General features: G+C 41.8%; 1 protein-coding gene across 2 annotated transcripts in view; it reads left to right on the forward strand.

Moving 5' to 3' along the window:
* Window positions 1-22974, forward strand: part of rimbp2a (RIMS binding protein 2a) — a 67085-nt gene that overhangs the window by 930 nt on the left and 43181 nt on the right. Inside the window, exons 1-3 of one of the 2 annotated variants that reach the window (XM_066645101.1) lie at window positions 1178-1334; window positions 7628-7771; window positions 20129-20212. In XM_066645101.1, coding sequence (XP_066501198.1) covers window positions 7655-7771; window positions 20129-20212 — 201 coding nt within the window. In that variant the 5' untranslated portion in view covers window positions 1178-1334; window positions 7628-7654. Of the gene's footprint in view, window positions 1-1177; window positions 1335-7627; window positions 7772-20128; window positions 20213-22974 lie in introns of those variants that run through there. The other variant, XM_066645102.1, reaches the window with a different exon arrangement.

Raw genomic sequence — 22974 nt, forward strand, 5'->3', positions numbered from 1 at the left:
TGTGCCCCCGAGGAAGAGTGGAGAGAAGAAGGGAGGTGCGAGAGCATGTGTGTGTGTGTTTGAGGGTGTATGTGGTTGGGTGGGAGGGGTGGTGGCACTACAGGAGCTGCTGGGGTTGCCAGGCAACAGAAGAGAGGAGATTGTAATGTTCCCTGCAGAATCTTTTCCCTTTTTTCCCCCTTAGCACAAAGAGTGACTAATGGCCCAGCTGTACCTGCTGCCCTGTCTAAGTAATCCTTCCTAATGCCACCACGGACATTCAAATCTCTGATGCACTGTGCGATAAACACTAGAAGTGGTTTCAGTTTCAGTGGTCTGACTGGAGGGGAAAAAAAAAAGATTATATTCCAGCTGCTTGACTTCTCTAATCGTCCCAGTCATTACCAGCTCAGAAGTGTCAGAGAAGTTGAAACAATACTCTGGGAAAGATGTTTGCTTTCTGAATCTGAATTTCCAACCTCTGTACAAGACCATATTCTCAAAAATGACCTATTACAGAGGTCAGGACACTTGTGTGTTATTGTTTAATTAGATAAATGATGCCCTAAATTTGAATTTTGCTGCTAAAAAACAAATGTCAGTTGACTAAACCTTCCATAAGTAGTTGATAAATAGACAAACTTTCACTATGTAGCTGAACAGTGCAGTCAGGCGTCTTAGACTACAGACGCAATATGGATGGGTTGAGTTTCTGTCAATGTACATTTTGATGTGATTATGCAATTTTCTTTCTTTTTCTTGGAGGAGAAACAGAAGGACACAAGGGAAGCAGAAAAGGGCAAGAGTATAGGAGCGATGATGAATATGACAATCGTGTCCTGGAGCTTTGCTGTGCTGCTGTGTTGAGTGTACAGTAGAAGGACGGTCAGATGATTAAACAGAACAGTACAGCTGAAAAGGTCTGACTAAAGGAAATATTTACTCATCAGTGTTATGAGTGCATGCACACTCTAGTGCTTCCAGCATGACAGTGAATGTGTCTAGGGCAAGAGATGAGGAGGGGGGCGTGTGCGAATGTGTGTGTGTCCTGTGAGCATGCGCAAGTGCCGCGGTGTTTGTGTGTGTGTGTGTGTGTGTGTGTGTATTCAGGAGGTAGAGGAAGAGGGGGAGAGTGAGTAATTCTATGCTTCGGCTCTCCCAGCCTAGAGATGCTCTCACTGAGTGTTCGGCCATAAGACTGCAGCATTGGGCTGTGGAGTACCCGCTCGCACACACAGACACACACACACTCCCACACACACCACAGACGTGTCGTCATTGCCACACTCCTGGATGCTGATGGTGTGAGAGGACAACAGAAGAAGGAAAAGAGGGAAGCTGTTGCATTCTTTGAGGTAACACATATCCACACACACACTGACAGTGCTGTTAGCGCGGTTAGAATGCGGAGGCGGTGAGCATGTGCTTGAATGTGAATGAGGTGCTGTTGCTGCACTAATGTGTGTGTGTATGAGATGCTGAGCTGTTGCGATGACGTGTGCGTGCCCCTCCTTAGCTTCTGGCACACTCTGTCATACACTCTCACACTGGACTGTGGTGGTTTCAAACTTAGTGGTTGGATTTTGCAACACTGCAGCATCTAGTGATGAATAATGATGAAAGCGGTCTAAATATGCTAGTCTATGCTAATCCACTGGCAGGAGCTCTGTGTGTGACAGAGAGGGAAAGTGTGACAAATAGAGCAAAGGAAAGAGAGAATCGATGAGACCTAATATGGGCACTCTAGGCTATATCGGAATATCTGGTGATGAACATGCTTGGCTACCCAGGAGCTAGAATCAAGACTGGCTTTCCACATATTTGGAGTATGTGTGTATTTGGGTGTCAGTGGATTGAGCGCATGTTTCACAGTTGCTGCAGTCGCTTCATTCCCAGGGTTGCAAACACCCAGCAGGAGTGTCAAGTCTTCATGCAGTTAGCAAAATGACAATTACGATTAATGGGATCCCTTTATGTTTAAAAGAATATTCCAGCTTTTCCACCTTATGCTTTTGCATGATGTCAAAGAAAGACCCTTTTGGTTTTTAAAAGATGGCTGTTTATTTTTTAAAGAACTGTTTGGAGCAAATTATTTAAATGACTTTTTTTCAGACACACACTTCATTTGTTATTTTCTATCTAATATTTTTTTTACACATGAAAAAAATTTAGTCACATTATAAAACACCTGTCTGCTTTTACACAAGGTAAGATGGACGATGAATGAACCAACAGGGTTCACTTAGAGTAAAGTCTAATTTAATTAACATATGAAGAAATGTAAGAATATTTTTCCTTGTCTTGTAAAGTTTATTTTTTCATTCATTCATTCATTATCTGTAAGCGATTATCCAGTTCAGGGTCGCGGTGGGTCCAGAGCCTACCTGGAATCATTGGGCGCAAGGTGGTAATACACCCTGGAGGGGGCGCCAGTCCTTCACAGCGCAACACACACACATTCACACACACACTCACACCTACGGACACTTTTTGAGTCGCCGATCCACCTACGAACTTGTGTTTTGGGACCGTGGGAGGAAACCGGAGCACCCGGAGGAAACCCACGCAGACACAGAGAGAACACACCACACTCCTCACAGACAGTCACCCGGAGGAAACCCACGCAGACACGGGGTGAACACACCACACTCCTCACAGACAGTCACCCGGAGGAAACCCACGCAGACACAGGGAGAACACACCAACTCCTCACAGACAGTCACCCGGAGGAAACCCACGCAGACACAGGGAGAACACACCAACTCCTCACAGACAGTCACCCGGAGGAAACCCATGCAGACACGGGGCGAACACACCACACTCCTCACAGACAGTCACCCGGAGGAAACCCACGCAGACACGGGGAGAACACACCACACTCCTCACGGACAGTCACCCGGAGGAAACCCACGCAGACACAGGGAGAACACATCAATTCCTCACAGACAGTCACACGGAGCGGGAATCGAACCCACATCCTCCAGGTCCCTGGAGCTGTGTGACTGCGAGACTACCTGCCACCGTGCCGCCCAGTTTATTTTTTAATATTAAAAATACAAATGTTCTTGTACTAAAGACTACCTTAAGTAGGTAGGGTTTCTATCACTTTACATTCAGTGACTGTTTTTCAAATACACAAACTCACATGTCACTAATAAAAGTGCGTCTTTAAGGATCCGTTTTTATACGGTATCACTCAGTTAATCTATTGTCAATCATGTCTGGTTGATTATCACATACAGCAACTTATACACAGCCTATTATTAGTAAAGTAACCTAAAACGTGTTGCTCTGTATTCCTGGTACAGTGAAATGCCTATTTATGGTTTCCAAACTTATGCCACAGATGCATTAGACAGAGACTATGTTGAAGTATTCCTTGAAGTCTTTTCTCTAAAGCACTGAGCTGTCAGTGTGTCAGTTAACTGGGTGATTCATTTACAGCTTCTTTGATCAAATGGCTCACACCTTAATGGTGTTATTGGGTTTTCAGTTGCTCTTAACTGGTTGAATTATTAGTTGATGGACGTCTTGAGATGTGCAAGTGGCTGCGTGTTCCAGCAGCTCTATTGGCCGAGTCCCAGGCCTTTTTGCTGGTTGGTGGGGTGGCACTTTGACTGGCTCTCTGTGGTGATGTAGCATAGCATGACTGCCAGCTGGAAAGCTGACAGCCACACTGCCTTGTGACTGGTTGTAGTAGTGTGCAGCACTGTGTTTGTTGGGATTATGTAAGATTCTTGCAAGATCCACAAACACACACACACACATTCTTCAGTCCAAGAGGATGTCAATCTGTTGCCAATTCAGTGCTGGTTGTCTGGGACTTGAAATAGGTTAGTGTCAATATGGTACACAAAAATAACTTATTTGTAATTTATGATGGGTGATCACTTTATAAAGTACGCCTGTCTTGTACAAAAATACAGTTATGAGCTTTGTGTGTGGCCACTTTATTAAGCATGCTTGATTTTATCAGTGTCATTTGAAAGGGATCATCATTGAATAGGTATTGACCAGATGACATTTGGGAGGTGGACCTTTCTTGAGCACAGCAGCATTTCTGCAGTGAACCTCAGCGCATAACAAACCTTATGAAGTCCTTATCTTGAGCCTCACTGGTATGGTGGTCAATTTCCACTAATGGATGTTATAGTTAAACTGTAAAATGCAGCTATGGTAAACTAACTTAATGATCAAGTGCATCTTTAATATCTCATTGCTATTGAAGTATATAGACATGATTCTACAGTTCAGTTCATTCTTTTTTTTGTTTCCCTAAGGCCTCCACAGTATGAAAGTCTCTTTTCCAACAAGCTTTGGTGTGTAGTTGTATGTGGATGTCCTGCAGTGGAGCTTAATTTTGATCACTGTTTTTAATAATGGACAAAAGAAAAATATCTGACAGAGACATGTTTGGAAAAGAATGACAGGAATAAAATGCAGGGAGTCAGGTCAAGCTTGGCAGGGAAGCATAACGAATGAAGCTGTCCAAGTGGAAGAGTACAGGTGCCTTTGTCTGTGCTTAGATCTTGCATGTGGCATTGCTGGAGCTTGAAGGGCCTGGCTGTAGTTAAATGCAGCTTTTTGTGGTTCAACAGCCATGCCTGACCCAAGCCTGGATTTGAAGCAGAACTGCGAGTCTCATTACTAACCACTGCTTCTCTTTGTGTGATTATGAGGTAAGCTGGCTGTATGATCACCATAACCTAAGGGCAGCATTTTCAGTTCATTGCTAGATAACAGAAGTGCGGTCAAAGGGTTGAAAGGGAAGTGTAAGAGACATCTTCAGTGAAGGGGAAGCAAATGGGGGCAGGCAGCAGCGCTCCCCTGAGTCATCCGTCCGCACATGATGAGCTCACAGCCAGCACTGTGCGCCTCCTTCTTACTGGTATTACCAAAAAAAAGCACTGGTCACCGGACTTCCAGGCTTTCCAGTGTTTCTGCAGTGTTCAGGCCTTTTAATGACCCCTTATTAGACTATGATATGTGCTTAGATTGTGTACAATTAAATGTTCATTGTGGATTGTCTGGAAGCAGGAAGTAAATTAATACAATTAATAACCTGTAAAAATGGCAGATTTAAATAGACCATAAAAATAAATTTAGATTTATATCAACTTACTATCAAGTACAGTAAAAGATTATTTAAATAGGTGCTCTTTGACCATTTTAATCCATAATTCTAGGGCTGGGGCCATTTTATAATATCAATAATATTGATGAAATAGTAATACAATTAAATATGGTTACATTTTTATATAGTTTTCACATCTGATGCAGTATATTTTTTCGGGGCTTATTTATAGTTTGATGTTTCATCAGTGAGAGATCTTTTCACCTGGTAATTCTTTTAACACTATAACAGTCACTGCATGTCAGATGTAACACAGAGAAAGGTGATATAGGAATAAGAAGAAGACAGTGAAATAAATAAGTTTATTCTTTGTGAGGCCTTTTCACATTGAGTGAAATTTCACAGATTGAATGCAGTGAAACCTTTACATCATATATGATGTGCTTTATATTTAAGGTCTGAGATCACAGAAAGACAGTGAAGAAGTAGAGAGGAGGCCATCTTAATGACAAAAATGCAAAAACACAGCAATTGGACAACAGCAGGAAAAGGAGAACCACTGTGTTCTGTATGTAGGTTTCAGCCTTGAGATTTAATGAGAAAAAAAATACATGAAAAACATCTATGAGCTCTGATATTAAAAAACAACTAAAGTATTTTTAAAGGGGCATGTTGTTCTGTAAATGTCAGATACATTGCGAAAACACTACAAGTAGAAGTTGTCCTACTCCTGCTGAATAATTAAATGCAAAGATTATTAATTACAAAAAGGTTGGCAACACTTTAAAATAACACTAGGCCCACAAGGCTTAGAAATGGTTTAAATTACTCTTTATTACATAGTTATTAATTAGGATGTAAACACATTAAAAGTCATTAATAATCCTTTTTAACACAGAGATAAGAAGTGACGGTGACCTCAGTTATGTCTAATACCAAAAGTGTCAGAAAACTTATAGAAAATGTCAAGGCAAAGAATAAGCTCAGACCTGAGAATGTGAATTTAGTCATTTCACATGTATAGGGTACACCACAGTGTTATTAATGTATAAAAAGACACTCTGTCAGTGGTTAATTCATTAAATGGTTCAACTTATTGGCAAATATGCGATGAAGCCAACAGGCTCTGACTGATGGAGAAGACAAAGAGAGGTCAGTATCTGTCAAGATCTGAGGTTTAACAGTGTAGATGGATGTAGCTTCACTATTTGGCAAACAACAGGTCACTGGTGCCCTGTCTATGTGTTTTATAACTGGTTATTGATAGGGTGACCAGACATCCTCTTTTACCCGGACATGTCCTCTTTTTTAGACTTAAAAAAATATCCGGGCGGAAATTCACAAACGTCCGGGATTTTGTTTTTCTAGAGCGTACATAGAACTTCGAGAAACGTTTCATTCAAAAACTAGTCCCGCCCTCCCCTACTCCGATTGGTTCGCTTGAGTGAGAAGGGGGAGTGGTGAAGTAGCCTAAAATCTTCGGATTGGACGGTCTGACTGTAGAGCTACCGTTATTGCTCCATAACCTTCTTTGTAAACATTTAATTGGTCAGTCTGCACGTCTGTAGTCCGTGTTAACGTCAGGTAAAGCTCATGCCGAAACGTAAGGCCCCCTGTCCTCTTTTTCACCATCTCAGATCTGGTCACCCTAGTTATTGATGACTATGAATTTATTAACAACATAATTAATCATTATTAATAAACAGATTTTAAACCATTCAAAATGTTCAGAGTTGTGTTCTAAAATGGTACCAAAAATTGTCCTTTTTTCTGAACTGATTGATTTAAAAAATATGGCTTTTTTAAACATTATATCAACTGCTTCCTTCATGTTCAGACATTGTAACATTCTGTAAGTTTGCTCTTGGAATGGCTTGTGAACAATTAATCAACACAAGCTGAAGGCACCACAGGTAACCACAACTAAATCTGAAGAGCACAGACTAATTAGGCTTATTTATGAGAGACTGGTTGAGGTTGTCTCTGTTTCTTTGGGCAATGTATGTCTTATTTCTTGCAGATCTCTCTGTATTATATTAAAAAGGAAAGTTGAAAGGCATGAGCACTCATTTTGTGAAGGCCTCCTAGCGGTGTTTGACACTACTGGATAGTAGTCATGAATAAATGATCAGTAATGGACATGGGTAGAAAGACGGACTGGTTTGCCAGTGTAACATTCCCAAAGCTCAGCTCACAGCTTCAGTTTGATTACAGCACTCCCACACTGGTATTTCTGGCAGTACTGCAGTGCTGGCAGCCATCAGGACACAGCAGCAAGTGTGTGCTACACTGAATCTGGCTCTGCATGTGTTAAGCCTTATGTGTTAGCAATAAAACGTAAAGAAGCCATCCCAGGGACTATCTCCTGAGCATTGATTTTTTGCCTGATTGCTTTTTTTTGCCCTAAAAGATGCTTTATGAACACCCACCCAACACCCTTCTGAGAACGGCTCTGTGTCATCTGGTTGTGCCACTTACAGGAATATGTTCGTTTAGCTCTTATTGATGCGCTTCTGTTTGACAATCTTTGTTCTAAATACATTTAACCATGCTTTCTTCCATTTATTCCCTCAGCTTAAATATGATGTCCTTCCGCTACACATGTCCACTAATTCAGCCCACAATGTGAACCGTTTCTGGCTGCTGGAGGAGAAGAACAGAGCCCTAAAGCTAGAGGTGGCTGCTTTAAGGCAGCAGAAGCATCACTGCAGATCTCTGGTGAGTTTGCTGTTTTTCATGTTGTGCTTGTTTTACTGCTGCTCTGGGCATTCAGGAGGATTACATAACTTGGGCCATCTACAGCTCAGTCAACTGTGGGACTTTGGGGTTTAGGAAGTGAGTGATAGTTGGTAGTGTCTTGGACAGCAGACCTCTAAAATCCACAGTAACCAAACAGACATAACTTCAGGGCTGGGTGTTATGATGGTAATACAGTATAGTGCTGTACTGGAAAAAGTTGTTGCTGTTTGAAAATGACCCCAAAGTATGAAAAAGCTAAGAAATACAGGAACGCCCCAAGAAAAGTGCCTCTCCCTTTTTTAATGGCTCACATTAAGACAGGAAAAAGGCAGATCACACCGACCCAATGTTCTACAACAAACACCAACAAAGGCCAGAGCACGCTGATCTAATTTTCTCCAACATAAATCAATAAAGCCTAAACACACTCACCCAACATTTTCCAAGAAACACAAACAATGGCCAGAGCACACTGACATAACCTTCTCAAATAAACCCTAGGGCACAGTGACCCAACATTCTCCAAGTAACACCAACAAAGGTCAGAGCACATTGACACAACGTTCTTCCACAAACACTGCAAATTTAGAGCGGGTTATTAAAGTGATAATGTTATTTGCATGCGTATGAAAGGTCACTCAGTTAGGTGTGCCACGGTTCTTACATAATTACATGATTGCAGTTAACAGAAAGCCTAAATAAAAGCCGGAAAATGCTTTTATTGAGAGCTAAAACAGCACGGTGCATTGTGGTGCTGTGTAAAAGTCCTGCACAGGTGTGGCACGCCAACCAAACATGGGCCCCTGTTGGTGTTTATTTGAGAGCTGCTCTGTGTGTTGTAAGGTTAAAAACGGAGTAGGAAACAAAAAGGTCAGAAAAGCTTTTTCAATGTTTCCCAAGGTCCCAATGGCAGGGTGTTGGATCCATTGTTGCCCTGACAACCATGCCACTAGCAGATGGATAATGGAAAACTGACTGACCATGGTAGTGTCTGTTGTCACAAGCAACTGTCATTGCAGATGTTTTTTTGTTTTTTTGCTGTCGAAAATAAATGACATGCACCAAGAAAAACCTTACTTTGTACATGCATTATATCGGTCCTAGGTTGACCAGACGTCCTCTTTTCGCTGGACATGTCCTCTTTTTGGGACCTAAAAATGTGTCTGGCCAGGATTTCTAAATCTACAAAACTGTCCGGGATTTTGCCGTCCACCGTCTTCCCCCTGACACAATTCTTACAATACACCCTTTCTTGAAGTGTGCACTTCAAAGGCGCATGATGTCGTTGTTGTAGGTGAGCAAAAGGGGCGCGCCACATCCATGTTTTACTGGAGCCTCGAACAGAAATGTGTTGAAATTTGTTAAAGTAATTTTTCATAGACTCTTCTTCGTATTTGGAAGCATTTCTTTGTCACATGAGCCTTTCACTTTCTGCCCTTTATTTAACAAAACTGAAAGTCGTCACTTCTGTCTCTATAATGACACAAATACATGGACACACCTGACCGTGTTTCTGTTTAACATTAACTTTAGAAGAAAACAGGCCAACTCTTCAGATCATTAAAGCCGGGACATTGGAGAAACGGAATTATAGCTCTCACATACAGCACGTTTTATCAGCCAGACCTTATAAAATATGAAATATATGTATTTTTACATAAATGTCTGGATCCCAGTGATGTTCTGATCATTTATCAAGTCTGTCTAACTTCTGTTTGATAAAATGTGGTGTTTGATTTTAGTAACGTTTAAAAAACACAGTTAAAAAATAATCATTATCATAAGGTTTCTGGTGTAAACAAGTTGCTTTAATACACGGCTTCAGTTTTGAAGTTTGGTATGAACAGAAAATATCAGGTTTCAATGATAATAAACTGTTGAGAAATGACAAAACATTATTTTATTATTATTGCTTAGGGCCAAATGTTGAATGGAAAGGAATCTGTCCAAAAAGGCATTTGTTATTTATCTTGTTAATGATCACCCTAATTGGTCCTCCCGTCATACTGTCTGTTGTCTCATCTTTAATACTCACGCTGCTTATTGTAAACACGGAATCGTCTGAAATATTGTGCATTTGGCTTTTGTACTGCCGCTTGTTTACTGCTGTTGTGTTAGTTGTAGCACTGTAGTTTGGAAACCTAGCATTGAGTGGTGAACCATGGTTATTTAGTTTGAGTGGTGAGTGAGTGGGATTATATATACAGGGGTTGGACAATGAAACTGAAACACCTGGTTTCAGACCACAATAATTTATTAGTATGGTGTAGGGCCTCCTTTTGCGGCCGATACAGCGTCAATTCGTCTTGGGAATGACATATACAAGTCCTGCACAGTGGTCAGAGTGACTTTAAGCCATTCTTCTTGCAGGATAGTGGCCAGGTCTCTACGTGATGCTGGTGGAGGAAAACGTTTCCTGACTCGCTCCTCCAAAACACCCCGAAGTGGCTCAATAATATTTAGATCTGGTGACTGTGCAGGCCATGGGAGATGTTCAACTTCACTTTCATGTTCATCAAACCAGTCTTTCACCAGTCTTGCTGTGTGTATTGGTGCATTGTCGTCCTGATACACGGCACCGCCTTCAGGACACAATGTTTGAACCATTGGATGCACATGGTGCAATGAATTAATGAAGATTGGCCACCAGGCTGCTCCAATTTAGCCATGACACCTCCCACACTAAAATGACAGGTGTTTCAGTTTCATTGTCTAACCCCTGTATATTGAGTGGTGAACCATGAAGTCTTTAGTTTAAAAATAAAACTAAGTCTTTAGTTTATAAATAAAACTAGATGCCTGTATATCTGGCAAACTATAGCCTATTTAATACATATGCATGTGAATTATAGTAAAACAGCGGCAATAAGCTAGAAATGGTGCACATTTGAATGTTTTGCTAGTTCCAGGTTACACACAGGTATCTGAAATGTCTACAAAACATTCTCTGTTTAATTGGAATCTTACAACATCTATTTACAAATAATCTACCTTGTACGTATCAGTCTTATATAGAGTCTTCCAGTAAAGAACCTGATTAAAAACAGGCTACACTGCTGTTCATGTTGGCAGGCAGTGGTGTGTCTAGGACTTCCAGAAGGCCTAGTTAATTTTGATGATTTTCATCACTAAATGAATTTCCACTTTTTAATTTAAACCATTACTGGTTTATTTCTTTGTAATTTCCCTTTTAAATTAATAGTTGTTTGTATGTAATATCAATTTACTTTTTAAGGGTTTAATTGTGTAACAGACTATTTGCTTTTCAGGTAAGAGTTATGGTTGCCTACCAGATAACACCTAACACTAACGCTCTACAGTATTTCAGTATGTAAATATGGCATCAATTATTTACTATAGAAACTGTATTATTAAAACACAGGCCAATGTATGTATGTGCGTCTGCTTCTGAGTGCCCGTGTTCGATGCATTGTTCATGCAATGGTGATGGGAATGTCACGTGACTTAGAAAGCATGTTCATTTGAATACGTTTAAGCATTAAAGTTTGAACAGCGCTGAATTTTTTTTTACTCACTGTCCCTCATGCACCGCACTACCCATGCGCCTCCGAACCTGGATCTGAAACTGAGCGTAAAGAATAGAGTATGCCCAGGTTGGCTCGTGTCCAGCCTCTAGTTTATCAAACACCCTTGTTCATAAGCCACACAGTCATGAGTCAATTATGAGTCATGTGTTACTGCGATGAGCTAGACGGATGGTTTGTGACAGCGTCTGTTGCGTGAGTCCCATGGCTGGTTGCCATGCGTGACCTGCCATGATGGACAGCGTGGAGAGCGGACCTGTGGTGATGAACGACCTTCTGTCTCTGGAGGAAGTGTCACGCTCCTCCTGCTGCTCAGGACCTGCCCACACTGTCGCCATGGCAATACTACTACTGCAGAAATATGGGACATGGCGGAGGAGCCTTTTCTGTGCCGTAATTGGTTTGAGGATAATAACAGTCATGAGTGTAATGACAATAGCTGATAATTAATAGAGACTAATAACGGTGGCGAGAGAGGCTACAGTCTACTTAATTAGCAAAGCCAATGTACATTTCAGCTGAGAATTCAAGAGCATGCTGTGGCGCAGGGCGTGGATGCTGGCGATGTCGAGTGAAAGGGGTTATATGAGCATGGCTGCTTCTGGCCAGGGTTGCCATCTCTCCTAATAGAATTAGACTCAGAATTAGACTCCGTGTTCTTCCAGCTGGCCCATATTGCTCCTATAACTCTATTATCCTCTCCATTGCATCGACTGGAAGAGACATTTGAAGCAGGGGGTGAGCTCCATTTCAAGTCTCTGTATCCAAGCTTCAAAAGGCCTGCCAGTGTTTGCTTTGACCCTCCGCTACATTGGTTGATTGATATGTTAATGGCCTAAGGTAAGCAGATGAACCCTACGAACCCTTCTTTCTTTCCTATGGCTAATCTGCACTTTTTAATAAGTGTAGCACAGCAGTATGAATCTGTCCAGTGAAATCTTAAGATTTTTGAGATTAATCCTAAACCTTATAGTGGATTTGAAGTCTCAAGGGGAGTGTGTCAGAACTGATAAAAGTAGGATGAGGTTGTATATTAAAGGCCTGAATGGCTACTGGGAAATATATGGTGACCTCAGTTGCTCTGGAAAGCCATTTTCAGAATTGATTCCTGCAAGCCTCTTTCCAAATTAATCAGCTTCTGTAAACTAAAGCGTAATATTAATACTCATACCAGCTTGTAAATTCACTCACTCTCTGACACGGAAGGTCACGGTTACTTTCAGTTGCCAAGGTAAAGGGTGTTCCAAAGTCTGTGGATGATCAAAGTGTTCCAAAAGCATTTGTAGAATCCAAGTTTCAGTGCAAGACAAAGCTCACATGATCTTAACGTGTTGTACCAGGGCACTACAAATAAAGAATACTGGCTATGCAAAGCATATTCCAATGTGTGTGCATTTTAAAATGTTCAGTTGTTCCTGCCATTCTTCACACTTGTCCTACTACAGAGCTTTCTGCACATAGTGGGTTTGGTAAACTCTCTGAGCATCTCGATTCTGGCTTGTTCCTCATCATTTATTTTACAACACACTTGAACCAAGAATGAAATTGTATTCTTAGATAAGAACTAGGACTGGCATTTTCACCATGATATCACCCCGGAAACACATCACCATAAATACATGTCAACAATAGTTGTTTGGATGCAATTCCAAATAATGTTGAAAGTTTTTACTTCTCAGATAACTGGAGCACTATTCCTCTATGAACAGTCATCCACTTGATCATCAAGAGGTGTAGTATTGTTACTGTCAGTACTGTCCCTCTGTTCGATTACATACCGTGTCCATTACGCTTCCTCCCGTGGATATGTTTCAGCATTGCAGCTGGACCAGAGCCACACATGGCATCATTTTACACCTAGTCATGCACAGATTGTGTTGGCAGAGTAGGCCATACTGCAGGATTTCTCACAAGTGTGTGGGATTCCCTCTCTTGCGTTCATGTTTTCTTGCTACTAAAGGAGAAATAAAAACTATGACAAGAAAAAGAAGAGAATGGAAGAGGTCTTTTTCCACTTTGGCATGTAAGATATTCTGTCTTGCTCTGTGAGTGTGTGTGTGTGTGTGTGTGTGTGTGTGTGTGTGTGAGTGAGAGAGAAAGAGAGAGAGAGAGAGAGAGAAAGAGAAAGAGCAGCTTTAATCAGGCTCCGCTAATTAGCCACCCTGGTTAGCTGTGCTGGCTCTGGATGGGAGGGGTCATGACTTCAACAGTCACCACCCTCCTCAGCAACCCATAATGCTTTTTATCAGTGCCTTCTCCATGTATGTCCTCCCAAAAAATTTTTTTAATTAGAGTGTGTTGTGTTAGCTCCGGTTTCCTCCCACACTCCAAAAACACACATTGGTAGGTAGATTGGCGACTTAAAAGTGTCCGTAGGTGTGAGTGTGTGAGTGAATGTGTGTGTGTGTGTGTTGCCCTGTGAAGGACTGGCGCCCCCTCCAGGGTGTATTCCCGCCTTGCGCCCAGTGATTCCAGGTAGGCTCTGGACCCACCACGACCCTGAGCTGGATAAGCGGTTGCAGATAATGAATGAATGAATGAAAGAGTGTGGGTTTTTTTTACTTACATTTTGTTTTTATTTCTACTTCTCCAAATCCAGACTCATTCTGTGATGTTCAGGTTCTGGCTCTACAGGGGACAGTCCATTGTTCTCAGTGGGCCAGAAACTCTGTTGTATTTATTTCCTCACAATAAACATTTTTGAAATTACACATGCTGTCAGATTCACTGTAGAGGTCTCTTAGAAGGAGGCATAGAACCACCTGAGGACTGTCAGAACAAAACTGTATGCATCTCCATTTCCGATGTCTGATGGCGTTTATATCGTGTCGAATCGGACGATGAATAGATAAATAGAAATGGTCTAGAATTACTTCCTTTAACTAAGACTTTTCAAAGGCAAAGCAAGTTCATTTATAATGCACCTTTCATACACAAGGGCAATTCAAAGTGCTTTACAGAGTCAAAAGAAACAGTAAAAAGACATTAAATTAAGAGCAAGGATAGATTCAAAATGATTCAAACAATTAAAATCAAATAATAAAAGAATAAAAACTAAAGTGTCGTTCTAGAATAAAAAGTGAGGAGTATTTTAAAGTGAGCTGTAAGCCTGAATAGGAATGTTTTCAGTCTTGATTTAAAAGTGTCTCAACTGCCCAGACGCACTTTTTCATGTTTAGTTTTCACCTGAGCCAGGACTGACTAGTTCCTAAAGATCTGAGAGTTCTGCTCGGCTCATATCTCTGTAGCACTGATATACACTAGACCCCAGTAACAACACCTTTTCTGTAACAGACTGGTATCCAGTGTAAGAATTTAAGTAGTGGGTGATGTGATCTCTTCTTTTGCTCCTGTTGAGAACTCTGCCAAAGCCAAACCCTAAAAATAAACCTTACTTTAATCTTTTATAAAAAATGTCTTTGTATAATATAAAAAAATGATGATCATCTGTGGGTTTCTTTCAAAGTCGTAAAATTGTACTAATACTCAAATATATACTCTCTTACAGATACACACACACACACATGCACACACACTCAGCTCTCCAGGAGGGAGGTGGAGGGTGCTGTATTGCACGGTGGGGGGAGCTCCGTGCTGTGTCTTCTGCAGCATGCCTGGTGTGCAGAGAGAGAGAGAGAGAGAGAGAGAGAGAGAGAGAGAGAGAGAGAGAGAGAGAGAGAGAGAGAGATACGCAGGCCCAGTGCAGGCTGCTGCTGCCTGACATTTCCACACCCAGAGGAAGCAGCAGCAGCAGCAGCAGAAGGAGGGAAGGAAGAGGAAGAGAAAGGGAAAAGAATGTTCTCATCTGAGGCTGAATGCCGGATGCTGTGGAAGTAGCAATCTGAGACGGTAAATATTGCCCACTCTTTTTATTTGAAGCTCAATATCTCTCTCTGTCCTTATCATCCCTCACTCTGCCTGCAGCCTGCCTGTGAGCGTCTGTTCAGTATCTGTTCCTGCAGAAGGGACACTGCTCTGGCGACATGTGTGCAGCCTGGAGGCTCTTTCTCGCTCTCTCTCTCTCTCTCTCTCTCTCTCTCTCTCTCTCTCTCTCCATCTAAGTCTCTCTCTCTTTACAGCAGAGGACATTACAAATGTTCAGATTGCTATCTCACTACAGTATTCAGAATCGATTTCTACTTTTTATACCTTATCAACTTCATAATTGACACTCACTGAAAACTTATGTTTGGTTGCGTACTGGTCTAGATCTGAAGGTTTTTGCTGCTGTTTCTGCAGACGTAGCTAACACGTGAAGCGTAAGGTAAAGCATATACTCTCTATAGTATTTCCGTACAGTTTGTGAATTTATAACTTGTGTCAGTCTGCGACCTGAGACTCTTAATCGCATCTGTTTGGTTGTCATGGATACAGAGGAATCCCACTTGAGGGAGTGTATCCGTCTTCTTCAGCTGAATCCATACACTCTCACTGAACATTCATATGCTTGAGAAAGGCATGAAGATGCGTAGAGCTGTATCTTTTCATCTCTGTTTTTATTGGCGGTTACTGGCTCTCATACACATCTCATATAACAAGCCCTGGGATGCTGGCACCAAAATGCTTCGCTATAGTAGTTTTGAAGCTTTAGATGTTATCATCTTAAACATGTTACTCTAGAAAAATCTTGAATGTGTTATCGCTGCTTTGAAGTTGAACAGGGAACTACCCATATTCTCCATGACTTCCCACAGCATTTTCACTACTCCACTATTCCTTTGCTTTCTCAGAACAGTGGGCAGCGCCGAATTGGGTGTAGCTTAATCCCTCTCTAACAGGCACTTCCTACCAGCTTCACTGCTTGTGATTTTGTCAAAAATCGATTCACTGTACCGGTTGCACCTCTGAAGGCGATGCAGTTTAGCCACAGAAAAACACAGACGTGTCTGTGGAAAGACAAAAGCAGAGATTTACGGTGCCATAAAAGCAGGGATGCAGCAGATGGATGGAAGAGACGGAACGTACATTCATGGGCAAATCCATCATTGTGTTGGTGTACAGAACACAGGGCCGCTCATACGCCATATGCAGGAGATCAGAGGAATCAGACTCCAGCTGTAAACTGAGAAAAGGAGAGATGCTGAGAGGATGAGTGAGAGGGGACAGAGGAAAAAAGATGGGGAATAGCTTTGGTTTCTAAAACATAAAGGGAGAGATTTAAGAAGAGAGAGCGGGAGGTAAACGAATAAACAAAGAAAAGAGACAGGAAAAGGAAAGGAGTGGGGAAGAGTAAGAGAAAGGAAGACAAGGTGAAGGAGGAGAGAAAAGGAGTGAGCGTGAGACAAGATAAAAGATGGGAAGAGTATGAAAGAGAAGAAGAAAGAAAGGGAGACAGAGGGAGAAGGAAAAGAGAAAGGAAGCATATATTGTGAGATACAGATAGAAAGATAAGGAAGGGAGTGGCAGAATGTAGGGCTGGAACTCCTAGTCTGTGCACAAACTTGAGTGTGTGGGTTCAGTTCTGTCTCTCCTTCTCTCTCTCTCTCTCTGGCTCTGCATGTGGGCGAGTGAGCTTTCAGACAGTAGAGAAGCCACAGTTAATAGTAGGTGCTTTATGGATCCCCCCTCGTTCCACCTCCTCCTCTCCTCTTATGCGTCTCCTCCCTCTCTCCTCCGCTGAGCCGGAGCCCGCTCAGATGTGGCTGGTGCCAGGCAGGCAGCGAGGAGGAAGACATGCTACGCTTCTATTTTGAAATCCCAGCCAGTCTCCCTGAAGTCTCCCTCTCTGGAGATTACAGCTAAAATACCTCTAATGTGAAAGCAGAGACGGCTCTGACTAATCTTAATGTTTCTCAGTAGATCAAGACGATGCTGCGGGGACACTTAAACTTGTGTGCACATACACCGGCTCAGTCATAGACCACTTTGTGTTTCTTTTTACCTCGTGAAACAGTGGTGTGTTGAGCCGCTCCTGAAACTGACATTCGTGTTTTAATAATAAATCCGGTTTCGAAGATATCTTTTCATCTCGACGTCTTGTTCCAAAATCAGTGTGTAATTGGACTGCTCTGAATTTTTATTCATGCTACAGAACATGGTGGGTTCCTAACTGCACTACAGCTGTTTGGAAGCATTTTCACTCATTAGCTACATTGTCTGTAATCGCTTATCCAGTTCAGGGTCGCGGTGGGTCCGGAACCTACCCGGAAACACTGGGCACAATGTGGGAACACACCCTGGAGGGGGCGCCAGTCCTTCGCAGGGCGACACACACCTACACATCCACACCTAGGGACACTTTTGAGTTGGTAAACAATCCCAGGACCCTGGAGCTGTGTGACTGCGACGCTACCTGCTGCGCCACTGTGCCGCCCCGTTAGCTTTTTCCACTCATTTATTCAGGTTTTTCCTTTCATTTGACACTTGTATGTATCTTCACTAAATTAATGTATGCTACTTGTTCTGCTAAATGAAAATAGAGATGGCTGGGTATCCCTGCTACTTTATGATTGATGGGTTTAGCTCAGAAGGTCTGTTCTAGTCAGTGCAACAATCAATTTAAATAGGTAAATGCTGAGAAGTGATTCCATGTCTTATATAAGTTTAAAGACGTAAGAGCTGTTTGTGGTGGTGGGAGAGTGTTAAAGTTGTGGACTGATGCCTGGTATTAAAAATCTCCCCATGTGTGATTACTATGTCCCTAGCAAAGTGACTCAGAGGTAGAGAGAAAGAGAGAGCGAGAGAGGGAGTTTAGCTTGGCAGGTTCTATGTGTCATTTATGCCATTTCCCTTGTCCAGCTGAACCTTGTCCAAGCAGAAGGGTCGCCCCTGACTGATCCTCGCTTAACTGCGGCCTGTAAACTGAACATCTGCCAAGACGCTCGTTCTCATGGCTACAGTTTCTACCTGGACAAGTGGGTTTCTATAGCAACCCCGAGCTCCCCTCCCCCATCGTCACACACACACATGTGAAGCACTTCGCATTGACTGCTTCCAAATGCAGCAGATGCATTACCGTCATTTAGCCAGCCGGCCTCTTGTGAACATCTGCACATCTGCAGTCAGCGTCCCTCTCTGATCAGCAAACTGAGTCTGCCTGTAATATCCCAAGTACATGATTGGTGTTTCCGTTTCTAATCCGCAATGGTGCATTGTCTTTTTTTTCCCCTGTGTGATGCTTGTCTGTGTGAAAAACAGCCCAATTTTGGTGGAGCTCTGCTGAGGAACATGTTGACACAGATGAAATGCTCGTTATTTCCATGCCACTTGTCTGGAGCTTCCAGCTGTTCCCTCTTTGCCTCTGTCCCAAGCGCCCTTAGTGCTCCGCATGACTGCTTTAAAACATTCATCACGAGGAAAGCTCTCACACATATGCACCTATACACATCAGCATATGTATAATGATATCCGTGTGTGTTTTTATGTGTGTGTGTGTGTGTGTGTTTATGCACAAACAAGCCAAAGGATTAAAATTACCTCCTTGTTTCTACAATCCAACGATCTAACGTACCATATTGTTGCGTCTTGTAGTTTTACAATTACAGACTGTAGTTCACCTGTATAAGTTTTTATCTATCTTTCACCCTATTTTTCAGTGGCCAGAACCCCCAAATACTACCACTCCTTTTCACAATACTCTGTGAACACTGCTGTGAATGGATCAGACACAGCAGCATTGCTGGAGGTTTTAAACACACTGTTCCCACACACTGTCCACTCTGTTAAACACGTACTTTTTGATCCACCTTGTAAATGCTGAGGCCGAAATGGTAGTAGAACAGATTGTGTTGGCTGTCCTCTAGTTCTTCATCAGTGGTCATAGGATGCTGCTCACAGGACGCTACTGGCTGGATATTTTTGGTTGGTGGCCTATTTTAAATTCTGCAGTGATTTAAAACTGCACAATAAACCCTGACACATTATTGCTACATCAGTGTCAGTGAAGTTCTAGAGTAATCCACCACCCGAATTATCATCTTTCCTGACCACTGAAGAACAGGGTCAAAGGGTGAACAGGGGCAAACAAAGTATGCATACGCCAGTTGTACAGTGGAGCTGATAAAACAGGTAGTCTGTCTAGAGACACAGAGGTGGGTGTATAAACACATCACTTTTTCTTTTTTTTTCTATTACAATATTCTTAATATACACCAGTCAACCACAGCATTAAAAGGATTAGGGTACTGTCTCTGAATGGCATTATTTCACATAAAATACCCAGAATGGTTTAGACCATTTTTAAGCCTACAATTTGAATTATTTATTCATTTGCTATGAGCAGTTTTCTTGCAAGGGTCAGTAAAATGTCCTCATTTCTACAAAATCGCCAGGGTTTCCTATGATCATGTGGCAAAGTGTTCAAAACAACATTCACACAAACAGAAAGACATCTGCTATCTGAAATGTTGGTCCATCTTTTCATATTTTTCTACTGCTCCTGTTATAATGGTCCTAAGAGCCACAGCTGATTCTATTGGGACTGGCCCAAGGCACTGGCAAACAGTCCCTGGCCCTAGTGATGCTTTCAGAGACCTAGCATCTGCTAAGTGTCATAAGCGTTACGAGAAGGATGAAGTCTGTATTCACTGTAACCAGCAAGAGCTTTTAATGTTTTAGATCTGGGTCGTGGCTGAATTATGCATGTAGAATTTGTTTTCAAAGCCATTGTGGAGAACACATTGAAGATGATTTAGATCCAGCATTCGGGTAACACGCTCTGTTTGATAAAATGTTTCAGTATATACTTTGAGTCTTCTATGGGTTTCAGCATAGCAAACATTGCTGATTTATTGTAGATTCGCTATAATAAATGATTAATAGATTTTCTCTGTTGTCTGTTTTTTTCTGATAGGAGACAGAGGTGAGTGAGAGGAGAAAGAAGTGTCAGCTCCTCGAGAGGGAGGTGAAGAACAAGAACGTAGCATGTCAGACTTTGGTAAATGTGCTACATGCTAATACTATACAGTCTATATTATGTACTAACTTTAAAAATGTGAGTTTCTTACTAGAAGGATGTGATGAGCTGTTAGGCTATGATATGCTAGATATGAAGTCCGCCATTTTTTTAAAAGGCTGGAACTGAAATATCTTGCTCTTCATTGTGCATTGCACAGTTTCGGTCATAACATAATGTCTTTTGCACTAAAATAGTGCATTGTCAGATAATAGAACCATTTATATTCCGTATAAACTTCATTTCTATTGCTATTTACCTTTTTATTGTTTTAGTTAGATGTTTCTGTTGTTCTGAACTTTGATTGTGAAGCACTTTGAGCTGCATTCTGTTGTATGAAATGTGCTGTATATATAACATTTTTGGGACAGAACCAAAGTTTTCCAGATGTGAGAAGCTGCTCCCTTTTTGTTTCCCTTTGAATTGTACGACAATATTTTCCATCATTACCATTACCTCAAAAATCGACTGGTTCTAAGTATGCCCTGTGGATATTTTAGTATACGCAACATTGACAGACCAAAGACTAGTGAGAATTAATTGCGTTAAGTGCACAATTGGGATGCAGCTGATATGGGAATTGTAACCAACGGCAACTGTATAGTCTACAGTTTTGTATTTTAATACATTTTATGTCTTTATTTCTAATTTGAATATTTACGTATAAATTTATTTATTTAAGTATTTTCCTGAATTTTGAATGTTCATGTTTAGCTTCTGTTGTCAGTGCTGATTACTTGTTCTGCTCTACTGAGCAGGAGTGCATTAAGTGAGAGAATATTTGTGTGCATGTGTTATATCCAAACTGGCTCTCTTCCTGGCTCAGTAGAGAGACAGTTTGAATTCCTCTTGGCCCGGGGGTCCTGGCGCTTTGCAGAGAGTCCCTCACACTCTCTTCCTGGCCATTTTCAGGCATGTGGCCTCACTGCTCTATGTCTGTGACTGAAAGAAAGCATGAAGGTGAAAGGAGTGATATTTTATTCACGTAGCACACTTCAAACATTGAAATGCTGCATACACAATAAACAACGAGAAAGAAGTTTAAAGAGTGGATGGTAATTAAAAGGTTTAAGGCTAATAAATATGTAATAATTAAATTGTCAATCAACAATGACAACATTTCCAGGCACATTTATGATGTGATATTAGTCATGATGGCTCCATAGTTCCAGGGAGCTAAATTAAATGTGATTAAAACATGCTGTAGCCTGATTGCACTGTAATGAGAGCTCTTCTCAAATTTACAAACTCAGCTTTTGCAACATTTTCCAACTCTTTCTACTTTATCATCGTCCCCATGATCACAGCTTTTTTGACACCAAAACAAACTTGAACTGGCAGCAGGTTTACAATTTTTTTCCCCAGAAATCATTAGATGTATAAATAGATGGAGAAAACAAAGAATGCAGATATTTTGAAATGATTGCCAAATCTACTGATGTGTTATCCCAGGGTCAGACCTAAAAATTCTTAAGCTTCAAAATGTTTAAAGATGCGTTTTAAGTTTTGTGCAGATGCCTGAAGCATATGGAGAAGTTAATTTCCCCAGACTGTACTGAGGGTCTCTCCTTAGCTCGGCTTTATTTGTCCTCTGCTCTGGAGCGCTGGAGTCTGTCCAGCTTTTTACTTTTTGTGAGATTGTAAAAATTGCTTTTGCTGGAATAAATCCTTACTTTACTGTGCATTGGCAGCCACTCTGTGCTGCAGTGATATTGAAGGGAAAGCTGTGCATTTGCAGCACTCACCTTGTCAGACCTATCTGTAATCTCCTCAGGCAGAGACCCCTGCCCTTCATCCTGCAGCAGCCTCACTCAGGCTTTCAGGCTATTCCGCCTTCATATATTTGCAGAGACACATTAAGAATTCATTAAAATGGGGCATCAGTCATTCTGCCTTTATATCCTCTTCTCTCCTATAAGCTGAGAGAAAGCGCTGCTGTCCTATTACTCATAGCATTGTTTTAAAAATGATCTGTAATATGTCTTTGTTTATTAATGCCCATTGCAATGTGATGAAACACTGGGAACCTACTTTTGCAATTTAATCCCCTTTATGGCTGTAAGGTAGCTTACAAGCTGACGTGGATGGAGCTGGGGCATGAATTAAAGTGTGTTGTGGGCCAATGGCAACTTGATATCAGAGATTGTGCAGGCAGAGGGCACTTCGTGTTATGTAACATGAGCAGAGCTTTGTCTTGCCCATGCTGTGAATTTCGAGCAAGCCAGCTGTGGCTTTAGTGTCCTCAAGTCAACCCTAGGTCATTTATGCCAAAGTGTTGTATAGTGCTCCTGTACCTCAGCTGCATTCTAGAGGTGCTGAGTGATTTGCTAATGGATTATAGAGTAAGATTCACTTGCTCAGTTTACAATGGTCCCCTAATTCTCTACATAGAAAAACATGTGCACTTTTATAAGGAAATGTATTTGTGAATATGTGTCTAATACTAAGTTTACACATGCATATCCCCATGTGAGTGAGGCCATATTCTGCAGCATATGACATGGTGCATTATTGGTTTCTTGAGCCTACATTAGGGCGGCACGGTGGCGCAGCAGGTAGTGTCACAGTGACACAGCTACAGGGACCTGGAGGTTGTGGGTTCGAGTGTGAGGAGTTTGGTGTGTTCTCCCTGTGTCTGCGTGGGTTTCCTCCGGGTGCTCCGGTTTCCTCCCACAGTCCAAAAACACACGTTGGGAGGTGGATTGGCGACTCAAAAGTGTCCGTAGGTGTGAGTGTGTGTTGCC

The sequence above is a fragment of the Hoplias malabaricus genome, chromosome 15 (genome assembly GCF_029633855.1).
Source record: "Hoplias malabaricus isolate fHopMal1 chromosome 15, fHopMal1.hap1, whole genome shotgun sequence".
NCBI lineage: Eukaryota > Metazoa > Chordata > Actinopteri > Characiformes > Erythrinidae > Hoplias > Hoplias malabaricus.